Source organism: Odontomachus brunneus, unplaced genomic scaffold, assembly GCF_010583005.1.
Source record: "Odontomachus brunneus isolate Ranch 3 - 2012 unplaced genomic scaffold, Obru_v1 Obru_scaffold_013, whole genome shotgun sequence".
NCBI classification, from domain to species: domain Eukaryota; kingdom Metazoa; phylum Arthropoda; class Insecta; order Hymenoptera; family Formicidae; genus Odontomachus; species Odontomachus brunneus.
The window spans coordinates 634,993-656,917 of record NW_022639463.1 but is presented as its reverse complement, the minus strand read 5'-3'; the positions used below and the strand labels follow the sequence as shown (position 1 = coordinate 656,917).

The 21,925-nt window shown below is 38.9% G+C and overlaps 2 protein-coding genes across 4 annotated transcripts in view; one reads left to right on the top strand and one right to left on the bottom strand.

Moving 5' to 3' along the window:
- The first annotated feature begins 1,549 nt into the window (after positions 1-1,549).
- On the top strand, positions 1,550-14,227 carry LOC116841141. The gene is made up of 5 exons (XM_032808742.1): positions 1,550-2,230; positions 2,346-2,432; positions 2,511-4,481; positions 5,380-9,091; positions 9,203-14,227. Exons 3-5 carry the CDS (start codon positions 2,513-2,515, stop codon positions 9,897-9,899), a joined length of 6,378 nt encoding a protein of 2,125 aa, XP_032664633.1. The 5' UTR covers positions 1,550-2,230; positions 2,346-2,432; positions 2,511-2,512; the 3' UTR covers positions 9,900-14,227.
- LOC116841138 (high-affinity choline transporter 1-like) overlaps positions 12,181-21,925 on the bottom strand; it is a 26,092-nt gene continuing 16,347 nt past the window's right edge. For 2 of the 3 annotated variants that reach the window (XM_032808732.1, XM_032808733.1), the window contains exons 12-13: positions 21,491-21,689; positions 12,181-20,886 (exon numbers count right to left, since the gene is read on the bottom strand). In XM_032808732.1, coding sequence (XP_032664623.1) covers positions 20,603-20,886; positions 21,491-21,689 — 483 coding nt within the window. In that variant the 3' untranslated portion in view covers positions 12,181-20,602. Of the gene's footprint in view, positions 20,887-21,489; positions 21,690-21,925 lie in introns of all 3 variants that reach the window. The other variant, XM_032808734.1, reaches the window with a different exon arrangement.

Here is a 21,925-nt window from a genome sequence, read left to right as displayed (position 1 = left end):
AATTGTTCTTTTTTGGACCATGTATTTAGCCGGAAATAATGACCGGAGGTAAATTAAACAAAGGTTTGGTATGGTGTTGTTTGTATTTCGAATGAAGAGTTATGAAGTATCATTAAAAAGGTTTGTGAATCATCCGGATAATTTTAATTAAATATTAAAAAATCATATATTTGGCCGAAATATCGATCTCAAGCGCTGCAGTGGAAGTACCGTCAGGCATGATCAGTGTACTATCTAGTATTTCAATATTCCTGGTTCTTTTTCGGATAATTATGTACAATAAGGCCTTTTTCGAATTTTGATGGTTAGACGACACAGTTTCTCGAAAAATGAAGGGCATAATGTTGTACCAAGGAAAATCTCTACACGATATAATTTAAAGATCTGTTCTTTGTAACTGCACACTGCTGAATTAATGCAAAAAGTTAGAGTGAGAAAATATATACTTGCCTCACTTCAATTTATTGCACCAGTTCAGCAGTACAGTTACAAAGAACAGATGTTTAAATTATATCGTGTAGAGATTTTCCTTGATACCAACATTATCCCCTCCACTTTTCGGGAAACTGTCGCCAAACCAATTTTGATATCTTTTTGCAGCTCTTTTGGTAAAAATATTTATTTTGACTCCAATATTAATAATCAATTGGGGGAGTCCGAAAAATATTCAAATTATATATTGTTTTAAATTTTTTTTCACTTGTCGAACGTTGCTGCTTTCCCACAATTTAAACAAGTTACTGATCTTTTAATCACATTATGTAACTGCAATATCGAACGACTAGCGGGAAGCTGCGCCCCCCCTCAAAACTAACCTAACCCAATCTATCGTCACATTAGCCGTTAGTCATTGTTTACTAAAAAATTATTAAGAAAAAAAGTTGAATATTTTAATAAACAATGACTGACGGTTAAGCCCTATGCACAATGCCAGGCAACAGGCAATAGGAATAGGCATTAGCCAATAGGAACAGGAAATAGAAATAATTGACCAATCCAAATTCCTATTCTCTGTTCTTATTGCCTGTTCAAGATCTACAGGCTAGTGGCACTAGAAGGCTAGTGGCACCAAAAAACTTAAGCAGTAAAACGTAAGAAGTAAGCAAATTGACCAATCACAGTCGCTGATTTTTGTTACGGTCCAAGAATCAACGACTGTAATTAGTCAATTTGCTTACTGTTTAGTCTCGATCTACAATAAGTGTAGTGAGCTTTACGCTTTAAGAAATTGACCAATCATAGTCGATTTATAAAAGAATAATCAATGATTAGTCAATTTTTTACGGCTTAAAGCTTACTACACCTATTGTAGATAAAGCTGCATTCCGAAATTTACTGCTAGTACTGAAATTTTATAGTATACGTCACATAAATGTACGTTCAGATTCCCTACCCGGGTGCACTCTAATACTAGAAGTGCTATAGTATATGTAACATATACTATAGTGTTTCTAGTAATAGAGTGCACCCGGGTAGGGAATCTGAACGCACCCTAAACTATAGATTTTCAGTACTGGCAGTGAATTCCGGAACGCAGTCCTAGTCTGTGAACTATGATCATGCACCTGTTTTCTTCGCATAAACTTGTAAAAATGAAAATTTTATTGAAGAAAGTTTAATCAAACTTATAATAATAATAATTAACATAATTAGTCTAGCGTTAATAATAATAATAATTAACATAATTAGTCTAACGTTAAAAAGTAAAGGAATAAAATTCCAATGCAACGCCAGTTTACACTTGAGACGAACAGAACCTAAAAAGAACCGCGCTTTTCAAGGCCTATCTGCCATGGCGGATATATAACCTGATATATCGGTGACTTGTGCGTCGAAAAATGTGACAAAGGAAAAGCAGAATAAATATTTAATTACAAAAGTAGCGCGAGTTAGCGCTTAATAATCGAATCGCAATATTGAAGCGATTAACAGTTATTACAAATGTGATTGTTGAATGGAGTTCCGACAGTTACCATTAGACATTTACCGTAAACAAAGAACGTTGTTTGCATCATCAGACGGTTTTCTTGTGATGTATCATTGGGTGCGTTCAGGAGACACAACGATTGAATAATTAGTCATCGTAATTGGTCTAAAGTTAGGGATCTGACAGTAAGAACCAATAATCACTGATCAGCTATGTTTTCTGAACGCAACCATTGTCGTCATTGCGATATTCCGGCTTGTTAAAACAAAGATAAGAGAGTTTGCAAATAAGGCATCTATGTTTGTAAGTATTATATAATCGATGATGATTTTTACGTGGAAATACAAAATTGATTATCATGTCAGATAGTGAGTGTTGTGTAGGAAATAATAATATTTGTAATGTTAAATTGCTGCAGATAAAATACCCGTTGAAGTACCTGGCTGTTTGCGCGTTGATAGTTCATGTTAACTAATTTAACCTATATTCGGGACATCTTAAACAAGTGAGTATTTCAGATCGACAAATTACAAAACTGTGTGTATTGAGTTTGAAAACTTGTAATTTATAATAAATGTTTCAGCAATGGATAGCTCTGATGAGGAATTATTTGAGGCAACGCCAAGCAGTAGCAATTCATCGAGGGAGACTGTACATAGTGCGACAAATTGCCAATCTGAAATAAAAGATGTCTCAGTACATCTTATACGTTTACCACAGATGAATACACCAACAAATTCAACAATTAAAAAACGTAAAATTCTTAAACTTCGTAAAATAAGACATAATGCGTGGAAACATGGAAATATTAAAAAGAGGCTTAGTAAAAAGAAAGCAAATGTGTCTGAGACAAAGAATTCGCAGATATTTTTAAACTACAAAACAGTCAATGATGTAAAATCACCAGCTAAAACTACACCTACTACATCACCATCTAAAACTACACCTACTACATCACCATCTAAAACTATACCTGCTACATTGTTAAGAGATTCTGTAGATAATTATGTATATTCAAGTGAACAAAATGAAGAAACAACGATATCAAGCAGTAGTTCTCCAGACTATCAGAATGAGCAGACATTTGTGTCTTTATCATCTTCTGGAGGATATGAGACACCAAATAGTCAAGTTTCATTCGTCGATGATGCATTTAATATCCATACTTCAGCGCGTACTTTGCCATATGATTGGATTACAAGAAAAACATTGGCTAGCAACAAACAAGATGCAATATGTCATAATATTTCATTTCCATTATCGAATTTAAGTGAGAGTGCAGAGCAGCCTTCATGCAGTTATATGAGCAATGGCCCACATAAATCCACTTTGCATCAAAATGAAGTGAAAAAAGAAGAATTGCATCAGAATTATGTAAAGAGAAAAGAATCACATCGAGATGAAGCAGAGAGAGAAGAATCACATCAGGATGGAGCAAAGAGGAAAGAATTTTGTGAAGATGAAGCATGGAGAGAAGAATTGGATCAAGATGAACCAAGGAGAAAAAAATTTTCTTCAGAGGAAGCAAAGAAGCATAACTTGTTTAAGAAAGATATTGCTAAGTATGACAAGACACTCGATGATCTTCTGGTTAGAGCAGCCTCTTTTCGAGGACAACTGGCTAAATGGGAGATGAAGAAGAAAAGAAAAATATCTAGTGACGAATCGTCTGACAACGACTTTCCCGTCGTTGTCAGGAAAAAGAGAAAATACGCGGTAATAACGTCAGACATATCTGACGACGAAGAGACAATTGTAAGTAAGAACGTGATCGAAGACGATAGCCTAAGTTGTTCTAGCTCGTCCCACGAAACGGTGGACCGAAAAAGATTGTCTATAATGAACATACATAAACGAACGAACAAACCGCAAGTCACTTTAACGAGACTAGAATATTCGGACGATGTGGATGTCGTCAAATGGCGAGAAAACAAAGCGAACAACATTTCGCGAAGCTCTACACCGAGTCGTGAAGCGGAAGAACAGTGGTCGGATATAACAATCTTAAGCGACGAGCAATCTTCAACGAGCAGTACGAGTTTACGAGATATCGAAAGTTTAACAACATCGCAAGATCATGCGAATGTCGTGGACAACACACACGAGAATGATCCGAACGCAGAGTTAATCGTGCTGAGTGATGACTCTTCGACAACGTCAGACGATTGCCAAGTTTCCTCGAAATTGGCAAAAGCTTTCGACGCATGCAGCAGTAATTATGATCCAAAGCAGCTAAACGTTACGTTAAAATCGCCTCTTAGTTTAGAAGAGAAATACAAACTGTTCAGAAAGCCTAAGGTCCTGCTGATAGAGTTGGAAGCCTTATACAGTTCTTGCAACAACAGCACATATTCGGCAAACGAAGTCGAAAATTTAACGCGCCAGTACGTGAGATCCGTGATTAAAACCAGCTCCATATCTCGCATACCACCGTTCACATTTGTGCAGTCGGGAATACAAGAGAATGCGGGCACAAGTTTCGCGGAAGAGAACAATACTGCTGTAGAAGTATCGAATGCTGAGTACCAAGTGTCAAGGAGCAGTTCATCTGAAGGTATGACCCCCTTAATCTTAATCCTTTTGTTCACGATAGTACACAAACAACAACGCGTCATTTTGGGATGACTTAATAAAGAATTCAGTGCATTTATATATGTATATATAAAAGTAATTAAAATAATAAATGTGTGTAAATCAATTTTGAGATTAAAATATTTACATTTTTATAAAAATGCTAGTACAAAGTACTGAAAGTAGTGAAAATAACATACTTCAATGTATAAGGTGTCCATAATTAGTATATAATGTATCCCTAATTGGTGGTAATTGCTTCCAGTTAAATAATTCTTTTAATCAGTGTTGGACATAACACATAAATTATGATAATCTGTGTCTGCGTGTAGACAACATATAAATTATGTATGAAATATTATCTATGTAGACAATAAGTAATCTATGAATGTCATTTGAAAAGCGTTTAGCTTGCTGAAAAATTAATTAACAAATGTTTATATTTTTATTTAATCTTCAGAATCCTGATGTCTCTCTCTCTCTCTCAATTTATGAACATTGTTTTCTAAACAAGTCAGAAAATTCTCTAGTTACTTTCTTATCCACAGACACTTAAATCTATGAATTTGTCACATAATGAAATCAAAATTCCATGCAATCTCCCTTGCCTCTTTTAAATATTACATTTATAATAATTTTATAATTAATATCCAAAACAAATACGGCAACTGTCATAATTTAGCTATTTTAATTATATTTAGTTTTTTGTATATTGTAATGTAATTTGGAATCTTTTAAATAATTGTCTACGTGAAAAGTCGTATATACATCATGTAGAAAATAATGCAATAATACGCATAGATGTAATCCTAAGATGTACGGTATTCTACTTTTCATTACATAAACTCACTTTTTGAACATTTCAAAATTTTTGTTTACAGACAATCAAGCGTCGGCAGATAGGAGCCACCAAAACATCCCGTTTGTGAATCCTAAACTTATCCTGACTTTGAAAAAATCGAGTCCTGTGAAAAAGAGTAATTCGAGTCGGACACTGTTGGAAATTTGGCAGAATGCTTTCGGCTTGCAGAAAGTCACGAAAAAAACACCAGCTGATAGTCAATCCACTTCGACGGAATTGACATCGAAATCCGCTTCGTCAAACTCATTGCAAAATTTGGCGGATGCGGAATGTGAGAGAACTGATTTATTGACTTCCACGTTTACGTCTTCCAAGAAGGATAACGTATCGATCATATCTTCCGTGAAACTCTCTTCACCGAAGAATCAATCGTCGACTGTGGATTCTAGTCGCCGTAACGGGAGCACCAAGGAAAATGTCCGTAAGATGCTATTTGATACTCGGCCCGAAGGTAGCGTTGTCACCAAAAGTCTTCGCGATGGAGGTATCGCGGTGGAGAACGTTACTGTTTCGGAATCCTCGCCTAAATCACACGAGGAAATGTCAGAGTCGACAAAGTCACCTGAAAAAACGAGCGTTGATAAGACGAAGTCGCCAATAAAGTCGATGAAGTCGTCATCAAAGTCACCGTCGAAACCATCGACGAAGTCGCCATCGAAGTCGCTGGTAGAGTCATCGTCGAAGCCATCGACGAAGTCGCCGTCAAAGTCGCTGGTAGAGTCACCGGCGACGTTGAACTCTTCCGTGCATCGCGCCGCTAAGTCAGGAAAGACTGCCGTCTTGAGTCAGGAAAAACAGCACAACTATATATGCATTATATGCAAAGCGTCGTACAACAACTATTGTTTGCTACAGCAACACTTGACGAGCAATCATTGCCAAAAAAAGATGAAAAAGATGTTTGAGGATCAGAGAAATAAATACGTGAAGCTCGATCATAAGTTTGACCAGACTAACGATTCTTCCGACACCTCGCTCTTATCGTCGTTGACGAAGCAGGGGACACTCAGCAAGCAGCTCTTGACACCTCAATCGAAATCGAGCAACAAGGGCGTTTCGCTCATCAAATCAAAGTCCGTAGATCTGGGCAAGTGCAGCGAAGCAGGTACTATTGAGAGCACCAACAGATCACAGGACATAGCCGGACATTGTATCGACGAACAGCAAGCAAAACCAACGGAAAACGACTCAACCAACATCCCTTCTACAACGTCCATCTTGCAGACTACGTTAGAGGAGGATGTCGCATCGAGTTCGGTACAGGCGGCGTGCCCTATGGATTTGCTACCACTGGCCACACACATAGATAGCATCAACCCGTCCAAAAAGATTCACGACAAAAGAAAGACGAATGACGCTGCAACTTCTTCGCTTCTCGAGGAGTCGGCGCGCTTGCAACCCTGGTTCCCAAAACTGTCCATTGTCTGCAAGTGTCACAAAAATGAGATTGTCAATGGCGACTGCGTTCAGATCGAGATAGTGTTGCTGTGCACCGTCTGCCGGACGTTGTACCGGCGCTTTGACTGTTTCGAGGCGCACCTCAAGTGTCCAAAGAACATAGCCTGCGTGAAGAATCACAAACGCAGCCTGACTCGAAAGTCCAAATTGTTCTGCAATAGATGCCAAGTGACAATCCCTTCCTTGCGAAATACGTATAGACACTTGGCGATGCACGCACAGCAGAATCGCGACGCTATGGCGAGCTTTCACTGCAATATCTGCAGAATTATCTTTTACGAGTTCGGCACGTTGTTCAAGATGCACGCCCGTGATCACTTCAGAAACCCGATGTACTTGGCTAGCCGTCTATCGTTCTCACGATTCTCCTGCGTTGGTTTAAAGCTCGTCGAGGTATCGAACGACGGCGAGCAACGATCAATGGAGACTTACTTGTTCGTAGCGGACCAGGTGTGTCGAAAATGCAGAACTGCCTTCACCACGGAGTCGGCCTTGAAGGTGCACACGAGTATCTGCCGAGGTGATGTTGACGATTCTAGATCACCAAGTAAAAGAACGGCCTCCTTGAGCAGATCTAAGACGAGGATGCAGATATTGTTGATATGCGGGCTGTGTAATGAGAAATTTAGTCACGAGGGGATCTTTAATCTACACTCGTTGGAGCACAAACAGAATCAGGAGTCGCATTATGTCGTCGCGAATATCACGGACAATAACAGAGTCTATATATGCAAGGTGTGCATGACTGTATGCAGGTCGTTGAAGAGATTCGAAGATCACTGGTTGACCCACGAGACGCTACAGGAGAACTATGTATGCGGTTGTTGCGGCATCTACTTCAATAGCATCGATCTATTTCAAGAACACGCAGTCACGCACATTAACAACGGTGAGAAACAACAGGAACCGATCTCATGCAATATCATCTATAACGATTTCCGCAATTGCCACGACTTCAAGGTGAATCTACGCGCCATCGTAGATAAGAACGATATACCTTGCACGAATATAAGTCGCTTCGAGAAAAAGGACAAAACTATGTGCGACAATTCGCACGACTCGAATGAATTTATGACGACCAGCGGGCAGACGTCGCCGAGAGTGGAAAAAGCGGCACCGTCGACAAGTATTGGGGACGTTTCGCAAATATCGGAGCATGTTCTCTTGCCGAGCACGACAGCTGCGCAAGGGGGCAATGAAACCTCCGTGGAAGATCACCCGAGCAATGACACGACGGCCAAGAATAGTCGCAAAGATGTAGAGAACATAGAGGAAGTCGATATACAGTTGATGATAGATGTGTCGGAAAGCGAGGACAGTTCGACATCGAGCAAGACCAAGGATAAAAACGATTTCCAGGTGAAGATTCCATCTTTCGTAAAAATAGTCAAACGTAAAAATAGTCAAACAAGACTCACGATGTCCAGTGGAGAACTTCTCCAGGATTTAGCCACGAATAATAATCTCACAGAAAATTCCCGCCATGCGAACGACAATTCAAGTTCAGTTGTTGAGGCTACTAACGCAGCAAGTACGACAAATTCCGTGACGAGACAGAACACGAGTCCAAATCAGAAATCGACCGGTGACAAGGACATGACCGGGAACTCGACGGCTTCACCAGGTGCAATCAACAATGACGCGAATATACGTCAGTTTGATTCCACGGATGCGTTGCCGATGAACGCCATGACCTCCGTGCCTACGAAATTTCTGCGTGTTAGGTCTCTAACGGAGCTGATTGATCCTTTGAACAAGACGGCATCTACGAATGCTGTCAAATGTCCTCAGCCTAATTGTACTCAGTCATTTGAAAACCCACATACGTTAACGGAACACAATTTAATGCACCATAACGAGCAGCAGTCTTCTACTCAACAACAGTCTGAGCGAATGTCTTTGTCACCCAATATATCATGGCGGTTGAAATCGGTGTTCGATCCTTCGATACCCGTACCGCCCTTGGTGCCCACATCCTATAATCGTCCCATAATACCAACTGTGAGCAACGGTGTGTCGCAGTCGTCTTCTGCAATAAATGCCGTAAAGCCCAAAAAATTTCAAGTAATCGGTGTAAAGCCGCTACACAAAGTTAAGTGCTCTGTAACAAACAAGACAACTCTGAAGCAAAAACAACAGCAGCAGTTAATGTTGCAGCACCTGCAACCGAACCCTCAACAACTGCAACAGCAGCAGCAACTGCAACTGCAACAGCAGCAGCAACTGCAACAGCAGCAGCAACTGCAACAGCAGCAGCAACTGCAACAGCAGCAGCCATGGCAACAGCAGCAGCCATGGCAACAGCAGCAGCAACTGCAACAGCAGCAGCAATTGCAACCGCCGCAGCAACTGCAACAGCAGCAGCAATTGCATCAGCAACTGCGACAGCAGCAACTGCAACAGCAGCAGTCAAAGCAACAGCAGCAGCAACAGCAGCAATACGGCGTGATATTGACGTTGCCGCAGAATACTGTAACACCTTCAACACAGAAACCGGTGGCGTACCATCGAAACTTGCCAGCTCGTGTCGCCCAACCGATACTAAGTAATAGAGTGGCTCAACCAGTGGCTCAACATCAAATTGGTAGTACGGCAACGGTCTTACCTATGGTACAGAACACTTACATACAACAGCAGAAAGCACCGCCGCCGTACATGGCGGTGGTTAATCAGCAACCACCGCCGTTATACTCAACTTTTTCCATGCAGCAACAACAGCAGCTGCAACAGCAGCAGCAGGAGCAGCAGACAAATGTTGGCGGTGAGATAATATGCAGTGCATATTTGCCTGTGCATTCCACGAACAGCGAGAACAGTGTGCCTTATCAATTTGTGAATGTGAGCACGATTGTGAATAATTCGATGCCGGCGACGAACGTGACGGCGCCAGTAGCAGAGAATAATACGATGCAAGGCATATACATGATGCAAGTGGGGAGGAATCCTGACCGTTTCATTTGTATATACTGTCCCGGCTTCGAGTGCAACACGGTTCAGGAGTTTATGATACATGAACGCTCGCCGAAACACATGGCCCGCAGCAATTATAACGACATATCTTACGAAGTAACATCCAACTGACATCACGATAAAGCGACGAAGATTGTAAAAATGGCTTTCACCAATCTCCGACTCAATTGAGCGATGGACAACAAACCGACAGGAATTCTTAGTTATATGACTTGTCGTCCAGCAATCACCGAGACTGCAGAATTTTTGGCCGTTGTAGCGAACGTGTCTATTTATATTCAGCAAGACGATAGATCGATAGATAATTCTTGTGAGTGTGATTGTTAACGATTTGAAATCGGCAATTGAACCAATCAGAGATTGGTGAGAGCTGAGTATCGATGACATTACAGCGACACGAGACTAGTCGTTTGATGAGAATTTTATGATAAAATTAACACGGTGATTTTACGAGTTATTCCTACTTGAAGCAATATACGGACGACTCAGTATTGATTTTTCCGACGAGATTAAACTTCACTTCTAGTTGATAGAACACATATTCCGATTTCAAGTTCCGAGAATGTATGACTAGGACATGTTTTCATGAGCTCTCGATCCGACATGTATACTCGTTAGCCTTTTGTATCGTATATTCTCATTCGGATTCGATATTTCGAATTAGAATTGAATTTAATTGAATAGAAATGAATAGCTGAGTTCAGCAAAAGTCAGCGCTTAAGGTTCTTGCTTCCTCGCCGTGGATATCTTATAATGTCAAAAGCGAGAAAATAGACGTTAGAAATTTTTGTTGAAATAAAATTGCATGCTTACAAAATAATTCTTGTAATCGATCGAGAAGACCCATAAAATAGTCCTAACAAAAGAAAAGTATTTTAAGTCCGCTCGATCTCTCGATTGCAAGTGTAATTTTATGGATATATCCTTTTGTTTCAATGTACCTCGCAAGAATGTTTATCTTTTCGCTTCTGACGTCATCAATCATGAACTCTGTGGCGAGAAGCCACGAGCCTTAATGATCATTACTTTTCAATATTATACTTTTCTAGGTTGATCGAGGATTTCACAAAACATGCTCCTATTACGGACGATAATCACTAGTCGCTTACCAAGCGTTAACTTCCGCTGAACGCAGCCAATAGTTTTTGATCATCTTCTATCGTGATGGACATCCAATATATTAGAATGTAAGTGCAGTATTTCTATTTTTTATACAAATCACATGTCTTGTTAAGGAAACATTAGTACTCATACGTAGACGTTCGCTCTTACGACATTTATTCAACGCAACTGGGTCACCCAGCAAATACAATGACGTCTTCAACGTCAATGATACGTCATTACCACGTTATTAAATCCTGTTATTAAAGTATATGTGATATTATGAAGCCTGACGTTTATCATCTTAGAGAATCCATTAATTCCATTATATAGATATAACATGTTGGTTTGTTTCTTTATTTCCTCGTACCGTCTACCGAAGAACCAAAGACAAAACTATTGATACGTGATTTTTTTTAAATTACATCACCGTTCGCTGGAGATCGCTCATGTGGGTCTTGTTTTTGTCTATTTATTGACTGCTTGAATTTAACTGTACTCAGTTAATTGTTATAATTACACTATTGTGATTATATTTTACGAGGCTTTTATAGTGTTAATATTTGGGTTAAGACTTATTTTGGAAATACAAAGGCAGATATCGAAATACGATACACGGGTGCAAATATTTATAAAATGTTGACGAAATCTGTCGCGAAAAAACGATGCATTCTAAGTTTCTAGGTATTGCAGTATGGAATTGAATGATAATTTCTCGTCGCGTCTCGAGATGAACAGCTATTTCACGTGCAGAATAACAGATTGTACACTCTTTGGATATCTTGGAGAGAAGTCGCACTCGAAACGATAGCGTGAAAATACTGTCACTCGAGATGAATTCACATCTCATCTTTTACATTTTAAACTTGAACTCAGAGTGGATTCTTAACTCACGCAGAATTAAATCAGTTTTCCAGTCAATCAGATCGAATTTTTTATCTTTTATTCTACTAACATGTTGCAGTAGAGTGATATCAATACGTAGCGTGATGCGCCACTCTTCAGTTCCGCGGAAAACTACTTAACAATTCATAGACTGAAAGAATTCACTCTGTGTATGAATGACAAGTCATTTCGAGTAGAGTTTCACTCGAAGAAATGCAGAAAATATGAAAATGGCTTTTTTGAAAAAAAAAAATATTTTCATATAAAAATATTTTCATATTTTCTGCATTTCTTTGAATGAAACTCCACTTGAAGTGACGTTTTTTCTAATAAATTACCGCGAGTCAATGTACAGCGACGTGTCTTTTCATAGAAAGAGTGAATGTTAGATTTCAACCCTGATATCTTCGTCTTCGTATTTGTATTTACGTGTACAAATTGTATTTACGAGCGACAATTTGCCAGCGATCGTACTCGAATGTAAGTATCGAGGCAAAATCGACGTCGAAAGAACAAGATATTACAACCATTTTATTGAATCTCAAATATTGTGGTTCTCAAAACTTTTAAAAACGAGTTCATATTATTTTAGAGGATATAGAGTTATGAAAGAGTTGGACTATACATTATTGACAGTCACTGGTTATATATATATATATATATATATTTTTTTTTTATATATTTTATATATATATATATATATATATAAAATATTATAAGCCTGACGTTATATATACACACACACACACACACACACACACACACACACACACACACACACACACACACACATATATCATCTTATTAAATAATATCTTTTATTGCGCATATGGTTTTTCGACATGTTTGATTTTATGGAGATATTTATTGTTCAAAAGCACTCGTTCAATTCATAAATAGACTTAGTTTTATCAAATACATACCTATACATTGATTTCAAATTGTTGAAATGTTTAACATAGTTGGCTAAAGGTGACATTAACCGAATTTCTATGATTGTTAGAAACGTTTGAAACTCCATATTCTCTTTCTTTTAGTAATAATCAGTAAATATGAGCAAATGTTAAAGGTCCGTATTCATAATCTGATCTTCAGACAATTATAAATGTAAGATCGGATTATGCAAATACTGCTCTTAGTGAAATTATTGTATGCAGTTATAGGAAACACACGTTCTAATGCGTATACATTTTATATGCACGTATATACTGTTATACTGCTTTCGTACTCACGCAGGATGACTAAATCTTAAATCTTAGAATCTAAAAAATCTGTTGTTTTTTTATATTAGTGAAAAATGTGTAATGAATAAATTGAGAGAATTAAATATTGTGGTCAACCAATCCCCCTTCCAACTACATAATTTGTTCCTTACATATTTTCCTCTGATATAAAAAGCAACTAAGATATTTTAGAACATAACATTAAATGACTTGTTTTGTACATATTGAATTATACTCTAGTATATTGTAGGTAACATACATGTAACGCGATTTGTATAATTTACATATTTTTCTTAATTAGCTTTTAATATAATTAGCTTTTAATTCCTGTAAATATATATGCGGATTGATGCCGCATCTATCGCTCTGTGAAGTCCGTAATTGACAATTACAAAAAAAAAATATTGTCTAATTGCAGTCACTAATCTCGATCGGTGGCTGTTTTGTTCTGATTGGTAGAAAAGTAATTGACGATCGCAATTCAATTTGCAATTGTTAATATGATTTGGTCTTAAGCCAATCAGACTAGCGATTGCCGATTGACAATTAACGATTGACGATTAGTTTTTAACCAATTAAAGCAAAGCAGCTACTGGCTGTATTACTCTGGTCAAATACTAATTGTCAATTGACAATCGCTAGTCTGATTCGAGTTTTAGGCCTTTGGCTTCTCGCCGTCGCCGTCTTGATTTACGACGTCAGAAGCGAGAAAAAACACGTTAAAAATTCTTGCAAAATATTTAGAAACAAAAAGATGTATCCATGAAATGACCATCGACCGAGCAGATGTATAAAACAGTCCAAGCACTTTTATTCTAACAATAAATAAATAATTAAAATTAATGTGACATGCAATCTTTCTTTTTAATCTACTTTTTCTTGTGACTTTATTGCGTTAATCTTACGGTTGTTTATTGATTGTTAGAGCAGAGGAAAAATGTTAGGTCTATTTTATGGATCTGATCGATCGTTTGCAAATGTCATTTTATGAGTATATCTTTTTATTTCAACGCATTTCACAAGAATTTTTATTTCCTCGCCTCAGACGTCATCAATTAAGAGTTTCACGGCGACGAGCCAGGAGTCCTAGCGTAGATTAAACACACGTTATAATTTTCTTTCACTTTAAGTTATCGTTAATTAAGCAAAAGTTATAAGTCCCACATCTTCTGACGATTTTTCCATGTTTTGTAATTGTTACATAAACTAGTTATACTTTTCTTTCCAAAACTGGAATTGTCGTAGCATCGACGGGTCGATATCTCGCGATCGAAGTCAAGTTCAGGTGGAGCTCAAATTTCGAATCTTCGGATGGAAAAGTTACGCGCGAGAACGGTACCCATCGTGCTTATCTTTCTCGATATATTTTGGCTCCCTCATATATAGAGCGCCAAAGAATTCCATTTACTCGAGGCCATGTAGTTTCATATTTTATCCCTTGTTGCAAATTGTGCCAGCAGAAATATTCAGAACACGTCGTTTGAACTTTAATCGTTATTGTGAAAGATATCCAATTAGTTTTGTTTGAAATTCTTGGAATGAAATCTCACTCGAAACGAGTGAAAGTTATTAAAATTAATAAAATTTAGAATTAAAATATATCGTCATTTGAAGTCGCAGTAGTGAATACTTTGCTCAAGCTTAAAATGGCCTCTTGCTCCGTGTGAGTGAACATTTCGATTAACTAGTTGATTAAACAATCAACTAGAGTGAATTTGCGTTCCTGTGACGATGGGATACGGATTAATCCTTCAAGGGAAAATATTCAGTTGACTCACACTCAAAAATATATAATTTTATTCTTAACGGGATTCTCGTACATATAGCCTCAAGACGTTACTTTTAGAAAATAAATTTTTATCAAAAGAATAGTATTGCAATATTCCTCTTAGAGGATTTTTTCAATATGAGTTTTTACTTAGAATATAGGATTCTATCTATGGAATGTAATCTATGTAATGTTTTTTATGTTGAATTTATGTTAAAAAAAAGTATAAACAGATTTTTCCTGCCGTCTAGGATTTTCCAGTAGTTTTTTAGCGCAGAATGGAGAATTCATTCTGTGTGAGTGAAAAATCACTCAATAATTTAAAGGATTCGACTCTCTGTCGTTTTATTTTTCGAGGGAAATCTCATTCCAAGAAGTTTAAGTAGCAAGTTAAGGAGGTACTAAGGACAGACTACGTAAAGTAGGCTTATATTTCTGAATAAATGATTATTCTTACGAATACGCATTCGTGTTTGCTTTATTCGGCACTTTGAGCGAATCGTTTCCTTACAGCGATCCCTTATCCCTAATCATCGCGATTATGGTACAGATACTGGTAGTAACTAACTATGGAGACTAATTAATGCGAGTGACTTACATGGTACGACGAAAATACCTAAGAACGAGTCTCGGACGTAAACGCTTCTCCCTTCTCTCTCACTTTTCTCTCTTCCTCCATTTTTTGTTCACTATTGTAATGAACGATTATTCTTATGTTAAGGCAAGCTTACATGGCTAAAACTTGTACGTCGGCCGTCCGTTCACCATCGAACAGATCGGGAGGATCGATCGTGCGATCCTCAATCGAGAATGCATTCGTTTTCTCAGCGAACATTCACGCGATCCAATTGAGCTGTTCTTCTCGCGTCGATAGGAAATTTACAAGTTCTTGACACGAATTCGTTCCATCATGTCGATCTCTCAGTCTATCTGCGGAAGAATTGCGCGATCGGTCCTCTGCGGGTGTAAATAGAGTGTTGAAATCGGTGGAAAGTCGATGGATTCAATTCTCGACGTTATTAATCAGAGTGGAACATTGATTTCAACGATGAAACGACAAGACCATGATTATTGTTTCTTTTGCAGAACAGAATTAAAATTATGTTAACATTCACCGTAAAATGTAATTTTTTTATAACAAGATACTGTTAAATGTGTAAATATACATGACAAAGAAATTTATACTCAACTACAACTTTTCGCAACTTTTCTGCCAAATTTTATCTAATTTTTACTTCTGTCCTGTAACTTTTTAATTTGTCGAATCAGTCATAATAATATAGATGTAGCAGTTACCCGACTAATAACACTGGTTTGTAAAAGAGGATTTTCTATCACATGAATCGAATTATGTGATCTATATGATTTCTTACGTTGATCTAAAAAATATAAATAGATTTTAGTATCGTCGAGGATTTGCCATTAATGTGATTTTTCAGAATTTTGATACGATTATGTGCAATTTTTTCTATATGCATAAACACGAACATACCTAATTCACAACGTAGAAACAAGCGATTTTTTGTTAGAATTGACTTGTGATATGTCGCTTTCAAAAATAAAAAAATATATCAATTTTTGTCATATCTTATGCCTGATTGGAAAAAAAGCACGAAAAAATTGTTAAACTTAATGAATTTTTATAGACAAATATATTGCTTGAATGGAAGAACTTTTTGTGGAAGATACTTAACCCTTACAATCTGGAGAAGACACAGAAGAAAGAAATTATATTAATTAATAATATTCGATAATAAATTACTCATGATAAAAATATTCAATAATAAATTATTCATCGATAAATAAACGTTAAGAGGTATGAGAGATCGGTTTCTCTCGGTATTGTGAGACCGGAATCCATTTCGTCCGCGTTGATTTCAATCCTCGAAAAAACGGATCCTCTTCGATATGAACTATTGAGGACACGCCGACGACATTCTCTTTATCCTACGCTTTGGCACATAATTCACGATGCGCAATATCGATTGCGTTTTTACCCGAAAACGAATACTTGTCCTCGCACTACTTATCAATTATATCTTGTGTATAATATACGTGATACAGGTATAAACGCGTACGTTAGGAGGGGTGTCTTTCTTACAAAAGTTCCGATGGTCGCGTCAAATCGAGAGGGAAGCGACGAAGTATAGACACATTAAACTATATCAGGTTTTATACAGGTATTGCACAGAGTATAACGTGACATCTTGACGCGAAACGAAGCGAAACGAGAAGTGAAGTGACGAGAAATGAATTCAAAAGTCAGCGCAAGGATTAACGTTGAAACGAACATTTGCCGCAACACGAACGCCATAGCTAACGTTTTCGTTTAACAAGCCGCAGATGTCTGAGAAATGAGGGCAAATCCTGCGATCATCGGATCGTCGGGTAGCGATTAGTCCACCTTAAAGAGTTAAGTACGACTACGAAGGGCCGGAGCGGCCCTTCACGAGGTTTCTCCTCCCACGAGCGCCATTAAGTCGCCCGCGCCTAAGTTTAATAATACTGCTGCAGGTATTCGATGTTCACCTCTCTCGTCGCGTGTCCGCCATATCTTACATCGTCTTACAAAAGTACGTACAAGAAATACTAAAGAACGATTCGCCGAGTATGAAGTCTCACTCACTTTAAGTACCGCTACGACTCGTCTCAGCGTTAATCGCTGAGATCCGAGTGGTCTCATTTACAGTGGAAAGGTGTATAAATTAACGGCCGTATAGGAATGATACTCACAGGCGACGCGCGTCTGTACTCAATGACATACAAAAAGAAGATACTCTGTTTTACACGTTTCTCAGAAGTTTGCGCTGTTTCCGGCTGTTTTTGTGGCAGAACCGCAGGCCAATGAGCATCAACCGACAATAACATTATGTCAATGTCATAGTTTCCCACTTAACAGTGTAACTGTTATACAATACACGCGTTATATCGCATTTACATTGTTAAGTAGGAGATCAATAGCTTTGGTGTTATGTTACTTGCCCAGCAAATATGGTAACGTCAAGTGAAAATTTTTATAGACAAATATATTGCTTGAATGGAAGAACTTTTTGTGGAAGATACTTAACCCTTACAATCTGGAGAAAACACAGAAGAAAGAAATTATATTCATTAATAATATTCGACAATAAATTACTCGCGATAAAAATATTCAATAATAAATTATTTATCGATGAATAAACGTCAAGAGATATGAGAGGTCGATTTCTCTCGTGAGATCGGAGTCCATTTCGTCAGAGTATTTAATGATGCGTTAATGACGTCTCTAACGTCTCATTTGACTTTATCCTGCTATTTAGGTGACGGTTGGTGTTTACTGGAGTATACAGAATAAAAATACAATTGTCAATGAATTGGCGAAGTGCCTCATGTTATAACAAAAATTGAAAATGTTTTATTTACAAAACTTTCTCTTTTGTTTTTGACATGGCGTAGGATGCTCCGCCATTCGTTGACTCTTGCACTTTCATTTTGTGGCCGCAATTCTACGTAACCACATAGAGAAACAGTGCAAAATACAAAACTGTATTATATCAATATCTAGAGTGACCTTTTTCACTTTGAAAATTCATAGAATAATCAATTGCAATAATGAAAATTCAAAGATCTTACAAAGGGACGAGACTCTTCTCGCGGCTTGATCTCTCCTCAACGTGAAAGCGTCCTAATGTCGGCGTCGAAGTGATCACCTGTCAAATATCATTCGTATTCAGTCCTCTTAAATATTATTTCATCTTAAGTTTTCCTAAATATCGGTATTGAGCCGAGGAGGGAACGATCTGCGTTCCCGCTAATGTAACACCGATTAACCGTGAGCTTGTAATCGCGTACATGACTAGTTGTACAATAACACTACAAAGCTAACGAGATATATCGCGTCGGTGGAAAAATATCGTACTTTCTTGTTGTGACATATCGTAAATTTGCACGTGACATTCTTTGGACGTTCCGTTACCAACGACTCGAGCTCCGCTCGCCGCTCGACGGAGCTTGCAGCGTTACTCGTTTCTCAATCGCGCTTACCGAATTGCGTATTTCTTCGTTCTTCTTCTGCACTTCTTCTTTTTTCTTCCGCCCTCTTCTTTAATTAGATTAGGGGAACGATAAGCATGTACATCGCTCTCTTTCTCTCTCTTACGTGTATCAGAAAAATTACCATTAAATTATTACTTTATCGCTAATAATTAACTGGGATTTATGGAAAACGCGCGCCGTAAAACTTTCTCTTTGTTCTCGTGTAAGTGTATGTGCATAATTACTGAATGAATTATGTGCATGTGTGTGTGTGTGTGTGTGTGTGTGTGTGTGTGTGTGTGTGTACAAAAACACTGAATATCTCCTAGTATTTATAACAGATCAGCCGAGTCTTTCGGTTCTCATCGAACGTTTCCTCCGGCCTTTGCCTTATTGATTTAAGTGGAATGTTGCGAAGGAGGAGATCCTTTTCTGCGATTTGTACAAAATTGATTACATCACCTACGAGCTATTGGTTCCGTATATATTTGTCAGTCTGAAGATTGGTAAGTAGTGGGACTTCTAAGGGCTACATATGTAGTCTCGCGTCAATATACAAGATGGTTGACCGATGAAGCGATCACCCTTTTTGAGATGGAAGCGAACGAGAGAATTACTCGCACAGAAGACGAAAGGAAAGCTTCGCCTTCAAGCGCTCATTATGTTTTACAAATGTACACGCGCAAACTCTGCGGGAATGAATGAAAGAACAATCGAAGGGAACTTTTTACCTTGCAAGAAGAACGAGAGTTTGTGACGTCGTGAAATGTGGAAACACCGCGTTTTCACATTCATCGCGAGTCACGCGATCTTCGTGAAAGTAATCTAACAGAATCCACCGGGTAACCGATGAAATCAAGGTGTAATGAGATCACCAAGTGGCACTGGGGCGGGTTTTACGATTGTCCTTGTTCCTTGTGTTCTCGGGGTGTAGTAGGTGGGCGTTGGATGCTTGTCATACTTGCCAAATATCGTCGAGAACAACGCGACGCGAAAGGTTGTACTGCTCTCTAAATTTTCCGGGGGTAAAATCTCAGTGAAAACGAGTGAAAAGTTCACTGAGAACAACGGTGGAAGTACCTCTACCAAGAATCACAAGAGTAAATGTTTCACTCAAGCTTGAAGTGGATTCTTCATTCCGATATTTTAGACTTTTGCGATCTAGACCAATACTTGATTTGGTTTCAACGATGTAACTATTGCAACACACGTTATATCGCTTTCACACTGTTGAGTGTAATGTTATTGATAGTTTTTACTGATGTTTACTAGGTTGTCGCTGCAAGACAATGGAGTACAGTGGATTGACTCTTCAATTTTGAATGAATCATTCACTCTACAAAGAGTGAAGAATTCACTCTGTATGAGCGAAACTCGACGTATTTGAAAATGTGAAAACTTTGTTTAAAATGATGGATACGAAACCAGGTAACATTGCATAAAGTTTAACCTGAATTTCAGCCCAAATCAACCCGAATCAATAAGATGACGATTGATTCGCATTGAAATTCAAACTGAGCTTGTTAAATGCAATCCCATGGCCCGATCTAAAACGATTTAATTCAAAACACATTGACGTAACTCTGTAATGCAATCTTATCGTTTTTTGTCCATCGTTTTAAACACTCGAAAGTCACTCAAATCACTCTGGCTGTTACTCTACTTTTCTAATGGAGTTTCACTCCAAGAAATTTACTGAGTACGAATCCCGATAAAGCCCTCGCACCAAACCTAGCGTACCGGCTTCAACCTCTCCTCTTACACCGGAGGGAAACCGTGATGATACTCCCCCTCGAACCCGACGTTTCCACCCCTACATCCTCTTAGAATCTGCTGACGGCCTCGTCATCGGCGACGAAGTAGTTGGAGCTCTTCGCGGCCGAATTGTACATGCCGTACGTGGGACTGCACACCACCATGCTGCTCGTGTTGCCGAGCTCGCTCTCGTTCGTCACCGACGAGTGCCTGCCGATGGTGGACAGTCGCCTGTCCTTCTTCGCCAAGGTCATGCGGCAGTCCTCCGGCCTCAGCGGCATCGACGGATACGTCGGCTGCCTGGCGAGCGTCGTCAGCGCTCGGTCTCCCGTGTCATTGAAGCTGCGCAAACGTTTGAGAGCATGATCGGAGAGAGCGTTCGAAGATGGCACCTTCTGCGGCGATTGGTCAAATCGCGAGCGCCTTTCGTATTCGAGTGTTCTACCTCGGTTCTACTTTGAAGCATTTTTCTATTTGTTTTCTTTTTTTCTCTTTCTTTAAACTGAGACTCAGACATGGTTATTCTAGAAACCACACGATCAACCCTATTTTGACAGACATTTCAAAGATGCCTCTTGAACCCATCTGGTCTCCTCTATACTACGTGGAACGAGTTACTGAAGAATTTACTCGAATCGAGCAAAGTGTGAGTATAGTCAATGGGAGAAAGATCGCTATACTTTCACCTTGATAAATCTCAAAACAATACTGGATGCAAAAATACTGGATCCAATAAGATAACCAACGCTCGCGCGCGTACCTAGTCATTTTTATAGTTTTACTTTGTAGATATGAACAGTTAACCCTTTAGTTACGGGAATAATTTTAAAAACTCTGCGATACAAAACCAAGTAAAATTGTAAAATCGCTTATTGACGACAGCCGTAGTTAAAGGGTTAAACGAAACGCGCTGTCAAGAAGCATCCTGCGCCTCAACGCTTTCCCTTATAGGTACCTGTGATGCCGCACGATGCCCCTCTTTATCCTGCAATGCTCGTTTCCACCTTGACCCTCCGTCGCGGTCCCGTGGGTCTTGCACGCCTCAATCCCCATTGACGGCACGGGGGAGAGCGAACCGGGCCCGTACGAGCCGCTGCTCTGCCTCCTGTCCAGAATGTGGACCAGTTCCACCGACGGCGTCGGCGAGAACGTGCCCTGAGGACACGCGGCACAAAAACGCCGTCGATAATAATAACACGCGCTCGACATACGGTCTTGGTTTATTCTGAAATTACATATCTACATCTACAGGGCGCTTGATCTACGGATGCGACCGATTAAATCATATGTGGGAGGATGATGCGAGGAGGCGATCTGCTCGAGGCATGCCAGGATTCGCGGGGACCTCGGGATCTCGCAAAACTCTCCGAGGACCCCCCCCCCCCCCCCCC